This window comes from Podarcis liolepis, assembly GCF_965112155.1.
Source record: "Podarcis liolepis genome assembly, chromosome: 5".
NCBI lineage: Eukaryota > Metazoa > Chordata > Lepidosauria > Squamata > Lacertidae > Podarcis > Podarcis liolepis.
Genome location: NC_139556.1, coordinates 42240665 through 42248283, shown reverse-complemented (window position 1 = coordinate 42248283; position 7619 = coordinate 42240665). Strand labels below are relative to the sequence as shown.

The following is a 7619-nucleotide window of genomic DNA, read 5'->3' as shown; positions in this document are numbered from 1 at the left end:
AAAAGGCAACAGACATTACAAAAAGTAATGTCACCGCCACCTCTATGCAATGATATACTTTAAAAATCAAATTTTGCCAGTAATTGCCACAATTTAGTTGTAGGCATTCAGTGTCGCTGCATTAATGGTGCCAAAGAGGTTCGTTGCGCCTCATTATCTACCTGCCCAGGTATCAATCCAATTGCCTTTGTGATGCTGTCTGGTCATCCTCTTTTCCAGCAGATCTGGCAGAAAGAAACCTTCACTCTGTTCCAATTATAGCTGTGAGAGAACACGAGGAAGGCGTTTTTCCCCCTTCCTGGCTAATGAAGAGAAGACTCCTTCTCTCTAATTCTCAAAAGCAGGCAAGGCATGCCTGCCTGAGCCTCCTCATCTCTCCACTGCTAGAGCAGCTGCAGCCAGGGCCATCCCTGCACTGCTGTTGGCTGCCTCACTGAAGAATCACAAGAAGGAAGCCCTTTGCTCCTTTAATCTTGCTGGCAGGGAGACGGTGGCAGCTGCAAAGAGAGAAAAAGGAGGAGACCAGATGGCTTGCCAGAGACTCCCTTGCTTGGGCATGATCCCACCACAAGCACCAAACTCCTTTCCATTCAGAACTTTAGTTTGCAAGACTGCAAGAGTGTTGTTCCTTTGTTTTTAAAGAAACCAAACCTACTGCTATAAAGAAGAAGTTCCATTTTAGGAAGGTGACTGTGATTGATTAGGTGTGCTGATATTCCCTGGCACGCTTTGTTCTTCTATGTTGAAAGACAAAAATGGATGGTCTGACGGGAGAACCTGAAAATGGATCCTTGCTGCTAGATCCCCCAGCAAGTTCCTTGCCTTTGGATCCATTCTTGCAACCCCTGGACTTCATTGAACCCTGGAACTTCCACCTTCTTTCTGCTCTGATGTTCTTGGTGACTTCCCTGTCCCTCTTCGAGAATTTTACCGTCATCCTAGTGACTCTGAAATTCAAGCAGTTGAGGCAACCTCTAAACTATGTCATCGTGAACCTCTCCGTGGCTGATTTCCTGGTCTCCTTGATTGGGGGCACAATCAGCTTTTTGACTAATCTGAAGGGTTATTTTTTCATGGGCCACTGGGCATGTGTGCTGGAAGGATTTGCGGTCACGTTCTTTGGTAAGTGAAAAGGTTACTGATCTTCCCAGCCTTCGATGTAAGTTGCAGATGCATTTAAATAACAGTGCAATCCTATGCATGCTTATTCCAAAGTCAATCCCATTGAGTCTTATTTCCCCAAGGAAGTATGCATAGGACTGCATTGTTACTTTTGCCTGCAGGCAAAAGGGACCGGCTCACAGACATGCTGTACCTTGGGGCGATTGCTGAGTTCTTTTGCGCTTGCTGTTACTGAGCTTTTCATTCTGAAGATAACATAGCAAGGTTTGCTAGCAGCTATCCATTTATGAGATTTAGCAAAAGCGCCTTTGTGATTGCTAATAGGGATTTATCTCTTTGCACATATTGGAAGAAATCCTGTGTGCTACAGAACCCAAACTCCAGGGTGAGGGGGGAGGTATGAGACATGCTTTCTTGGGGGACCTTTTATAATTTGAAGTGATAATGTTGAAGCGTGTCTCCCTGAAAAATAGCGGTATTGTAACTCAGGGCTATTAACCAATTAAAGTGCTCTTCGTTGATTAAGTGTGGTGCTTCATCTGGTTAATTGGTCAATTACTCTGCATCTTAGGTCACCCAAAGAGGGCTCCTTCTGCTAGCCAATGAATCCTCACAATCTTCATATTCTCTGAACACACTTGCACCTAGCTTGTCAAATAGTATTCCTAGGTGAAATCTAGCAGTTAATTGGTTCTATCTTTGTGCCGTCCACATAGCTACTTCAGGGCAATTATGCTGGATTACAAACATAGCAAGCTGCCTGTTAAGTGAGTCAGACCACCGGTCCAGTACTGCCTATGTTCCCATTGGGATTAAACTTGGGACTGTCCCATTTTACATAGATACATACATTTCCAGTTTCTTCTCATGATAATGCCATGACGTTGAGGACTAGCAACCTAAGGCCACCGAGGGAAATTCAGAGTTGTATTCGGGCCTTGAACCCAGGATTCCCTAGCCCAAATCTAATATACTACCCACTTTACAACTGCACACTGGGTCTCGGTGATGGTTGTTCCATATGGACCTATGCTTCAAATTGTCTTTGGAAAGGGTCGTGCGACGAGCTATTTCCGTCTGCAGGTCAAGAGCAATAATGCTTTCCTAGGACAATCATCACATCCTTTTTCAAGCACCCTCAGGGGAATGGCAATGGGAGGTCTGTCCCCCCCCCCCCGAATCTTCTAGCAAGAATAACACTGACTGCTGGCAAAGAGTGAACTCTTCCACAGTGCAGTGGTCCTATTCTGTAATGCACATTTTAAGAGCTGGTAGAAGGGGTTAAGAAAAGCTTGGCTTGCGACAGGCTGGGCTAACCAATGCCATAGGCTATAATTCCTGCAGGATGTGTGACTTATAGGGAGAAGATACTGGTCTGGGGTAAAGTTGTTCTTCAATCACTTCTCTGTTTTGCTCAGCAGGAACATCTGCCTTCCTCTACTGTCACTGGAGCATTTCAGTGGCATATTACTGTACCTCCCAAACCACAACCTACCCCCTCTCCTACCATTCCTAAAACGATTCCTTGTAAATGCTGAGCAGCTTGTACATGCTGAAAGGAAGCTCTGCTAACTGGGTGCATGAGTGACATGTGTTTGGCAGTGCTTCTCGCAACATAAGGTTAATCAGTGCACAACACACAGAGTTTCTGTATCTGTTATTGGCTGATTGCATTTATATCCCACTTCTCCCCCAAGGAGTGTGAGGTGGCGTACATGGATCTCCTCTCCTCATTTAATCCCCACAATGGCCCTGTGAGGTAGGTTCATCTGGGAGGCAGGGACTGGCCTGAGGTCACCCAGTGAGCTTCGTGGCCAAGTGGGGAGCTGAACCCTGGTCTCCCAGGTCCTAGCCCGACACTCTAACCACATCACTGCAATGACTCATTTTGTACATGTGCCCAGTGTAGGTTTCCCAATGGATGTTACAGACCAGTGCAAGCAGCCCAGCTCATTTCTGCTTTCCCTGTAACATCCAACAACCTCTCCCCTCACATATATCATCATCATCATGCAACTGAACTTAAGTTCCTTCATGTCTCCTTTATTTCAGCAGCATCATAAAACACAGACAACTCCCCCCTTTAGAATTAATGGCATTTTAAATGGGCTGAACTGTGCCAAATTGCTTCTAATCCTGGAAAGTTCCATGAATGCAGAATTCTAAGCATCCCATTTCTCTGAGCGCTCTGCCTCCAATTCAGATCAGATGCATTGCCTTTGTTTTTATAGCCCCAGAAGAAGTCATTCTAAACAATATTTGGCCGCTCCCTGGGCTGAAGAAAGCAGGCAGGTGGGGAGTAGCTGATGGCAGACGGAGGTGGTGGGAGCAGTGCCTCATTTGTCCTAAGGGAACAACCTGCAGATGGTCCCTTGTCTCTCTAGAAAGCAGAGAGAAAACCCCTAGAGAACTGCTTCCTGGTCTGACTTGGTACAAGGCAGCTTCACATGTCCATTTGATTGGGGATTTGAGCTCAGATCTCCCTGGTCAAAGTCCAGCACTCCACCCAGTGGGAAATCTGTAGCTTTCTAAATGTTGTTGGACTCCCAACTCTCACCAGCATGGCCAGTGGTCAAGGATGCTGGGGCTTGGAGAGCCACAGGTTCCCCATCCTTGCAATATGTTACACCAACTTCTTCTTCCCCCTAATTTAGCTCATTCACATTGCAGGAATAGTCGCCCTCTGGTCCCTTGCTCTGCTTGCGTTTGAGCGCTACATTGTGATTTGCCGTCCCCTGGGAAACATGCGCCTCAGGGGGAAGCATGCAGCTCTGGGAGTAGCCTTTGTGTGGGTTTTCTCCTTCATCTGGACCATCCCTCCTACAATGGGCTGGAGCAGCTACACTACCAGCAAGATTGGAACTACGTGTGAACCCAACTGGTAAGGCAACTTGGGGATGCGGCATTTGTTTGATCAGCCCTAATCCGGCAGAACCTAAAAACCTCGTGTGGTTTTTATAGGTATTCTGGAGACTATAACAACCGTACTTTCATCATTACATTCTTCACCACCTGTTTTATCCTGCCCTTATTGGTGATTTTGATATCCTATGGAAAACTGATGCGGAAACTTAGAAAGGTAGGTGAGAACATTTGCAAGAGATATGAATCCCTCTGAAGGAGTGTTTTGGCACTGGTGGGCTTTTGTGTCAAAGGATTAGATTTTGTATGGATCAAATTTCCAAACTTTGGGATCTTAATTAGTCATGTATATTGTGCACATCTTAGGCTGTGATTTGATTAGTGCAGATTCCTAGGCCAGGAGCAGGTTGAGTATGTCTAGATGCTCAGCTGAGCAGCAGAAATCTGAACGACGTCACCTGTGCAGCTGACCCACTTTGTGCTGTTCAGGAGGATGTTTATGAGTAGTGGAGATCTGGTGATGGTATTTCCATCGTGCCAAGAGTGGTGGTACTGCAATATCTCATGTCATGCCACTCCCTTTTGCAAACAGTGAACTTCATTTCAGCTTGATCATCTTAACAACAGCGTCTACACAGTTGCAAGTGTAGACGTATTAGGAGAGTCACACATGTTCAGAGTCCTGAAAACTGCAGGGGAATTAAATATATGAATCTCTATGACCCACATATATGGGGTGAATAACAAAAGAATTGGCTAGGTGCCTCTCTAGGTTCAAAACACAGAGTTTACCACACTCTCCAGCAGCATGGAGAGCACAGGTAGAATACTCTTGGGCTTCAAACATGTGCTCTAAACTTGGAGTTTGCTTAGATATGTCCTCCCTGAAAACAAATAAACTGGGTCTAAGAAATCCTACTGGTATCCCTGCTTGCAGATGTCATCTAGGTAGAAAGCCCTTACTATGCTCATGCTTTTGATGAGATCTCCCCCCACTCTCTCTTTTCAAGGTTTCAGATACTCAAGGCAGACTGGGCTCTACAAGGAAACCTGAAAGACAGGTGACCAAAATGGTTGTCATTATGATCCTTGCATTTTTAATTTGCTGGTCTCCTTACGCAGCCTTTTCAATCTTGGTCACCACCTATCCTTCCATCAAACTGGACCCTCGCCTCTCTGCCATTCCAGCGTTCTTTTCGAAAACGGCCACGGTGTATAATCCAGTTATCTATGCCTTTATGAACAGTCAGGTACTGCACACCTCCTCTTTGGGTATTTAAACCAAATTGTTTCTGAGTCCATGGGGAACATTTCTGGTTTGTTTTTTTCCATTCCTGTTTTAACAAATTGTTTCTGTCCACTTACGTGTTAAATTATTGCTTCACTCCCATGATTTATGACATCTTTTATTCAGCTTGTTATATGCGCTATCGATTCTGGCTTGCATTCCAGAATATATTTACTTCAGAGTAACTCTATTAAAATCAGTTGCAGGGTTTTAGAAAGCATGGGATGAGGACTGTCCACAATATTGGCCACCATTCCTCCTTCTGGGAGAATCCTCTGATTTAGGAGATGATGGGGCTTGGCCGATTATGTTGTTTTAGTGCATGGGTAAGCAAACTAAGGCCTGGGGGCTGGATCCGGCCTAATTGCCTTCTAAATCCGGCCCACGGATGGTCCAGGAATCAGTGTGCTTTTACATGAGTAGAATGTGTCCTTTTATTTAAAATGCATCTCTGGGTTATTTGTGGGGCCTGCCTGGTGTTTTTACATGAGTAGAATGTGTGCTTTTATTTAAAATGCATCTCTGGGTTATTTGTGGGGCATAGGAATTCGTTCATCCCCCCCAATATAGTCCAGCCCCCTACAAGGTCTGAGGGACCGTGGACTGGCCACCTGCTGAAAAAGTTTGCTGACACCTGTTTTAGTGGTTCATTTTAGGCATGTGTACCCTTTGCTTTGAACATGCAACATAGAAACAAAGAACTGTAGAATTGGACGGGACCCAAAGGTCCATCTAGCCCAGCCCCCTGCAATGGCTTTCCAGGATGCCTCACATAATTTCAGCACAACAATAATTATTTGTGATTTCATTCCTAGTTCCGGAAGTGTCTCATCCAACTGTTTCGATGCAGTGGCCAAGATATTGCCGACTCCAACGTGAACCCGATTTCAGAAATGGCAGTGCTCACACACAGCAAAAATGGCAGAGAGATGTCCACAGCGGCACCGCCTCTTACTGTCTTCAGCCGGAGAAGTGAAGATGAGCAAGGCAGCTGCCATTCTTTCGCCCAGCTGACTATCGCAGAAAATCAAGTTTGTCCAGTGTGAATGCAACTCTTCAAGATGATGAGCCAGGACTACTAACTGGGGATGGGGAACTTGTGGCTCTGTAGATTATGTTGGATTATGATCCCCCCTCCCCAATCCTTGACTACTGGCCACACTGACTTAGGCTGATGAGAGATGAAATCCAACAACATCTGGAGGGCCACTGGTTCCCTGTCCCCATTGTAAACCATTCCATTGTTAGCATTCATTTGATCAAAATAGCAGCCAACAAGAATGTCAAGGCCAATTGCTCAGCATGTTCTATTAGCTGGTAGCGTTATGAATCCATTTAGGCTACAATAATATGCACACTCACCTGGGACTAACTTGTAAGTAGGTAAACATAAGACTGTTAGTGCTTTTTCCTCAAGCTGTTAGTGCTTTTTCCTCAAACGATTCTAATGCACATGCTTTAGCATTAATGTAACATTTGGAAGACACCATCTGTGTTATGGACCTTAAGAAAATAACAAAGAATTGTTCATGGAGATAGTTTACTACTCCAGAGTCTTAACATCACTCTTTATATTTTCTTTTTCTTGTTCCACTGAAATTGTTTGAAATTGTTGGATTGGAATTTTGTTTTCCTTCTTTATCTACAAATGAGGTGGATTGATATTTTCAGAGAGGAGAGGAGAGTCTGAGGTGTAACTGTTTAAGAAATTCTGTATGTAACATAAACATGCCTTATTTATTTTTGCATATACTGTGTTTTGTTATTCTGCATATCTTCCAAGGAGCTCAGAGAATGCTCCCAATTTATCCCAAGAACCCCGTGAGCTAGGTTAGGCTCAGGGATAAGTGACCTGACCCAAGGTGAGTTTCATGGCTGAGTCAGGATCTAAATCAAGTAAATCAATAAAAACACTTAACCGAGGTTCTGCCTCCCTAACATAAAGCCTACCCCTCTCTGTTCATTGTTTCCCCACTGCTATCAGAATGGAGATTGACCCACCATCCCAGGGCTAGGAGCCTTTGTGGGGGGTGGGGAGTCCCCACTAGTGCAACCTACAAAGTCATCAGCAATCCTTCAAAAACTGGTGAGGCGATTCAACACTCAGGAAGGAGATGAAGGCATTGGGAGAACTAAGTTTTGTTAACTCAGTTGTTTCCCCAGCCCACCTCCAGTCTCCCAATCTGTCTGCTTTAGGAAAACAACTACAGTAATGGGATGATTTCCTTCTTGCAATTACATGGACCTAGAGTGAGTCAAATGGTGTAGTAATTATATGTTTTTACTTAATCAAAACAGGGGCAATTTTGTTTTTGAAAAGTTATTTGGAACCTGTTTCAATCTTTCT

General features: G+C 44.7%; 1 protein-coding gene across 2 annotated transcripts; it reads left to right on the top strand.

The window, feature by feature from the left end:
* The first annotated feature begins 336 nt into the window (after positions 1-336).
* Positions 337-7020, top strand: LOC310707769 (vertebrate ancient opsin-like). 2 transcript variants are annotated; one of them, XM_083505131.1, is made up of 5 exons: positions 337-1122; positions 3793-4003; positions 4084-4201; positions 4995-5045; positions 6088-7020. In XM_083505131.1, exons 1-5 carry the CDS (start codon positions 756-758, stop codon positions 6316-6318), a joined length of 978 nt encoding a protein of 325 aa, XP_083361257.1. In that variant the 5' UTR covers positions 337-755; the 3' UTR covers positions 6319-7020. The 2 variants fall into 2 exon arrangements, with proteins under 2 accessions (XP_083361257.1, XP_083361256.1); XM_083505130.1 differs by having other exon boundaries at positions 4995-5234.
* Positions 7021-7619: the final 599 nt, after the last annotated feature.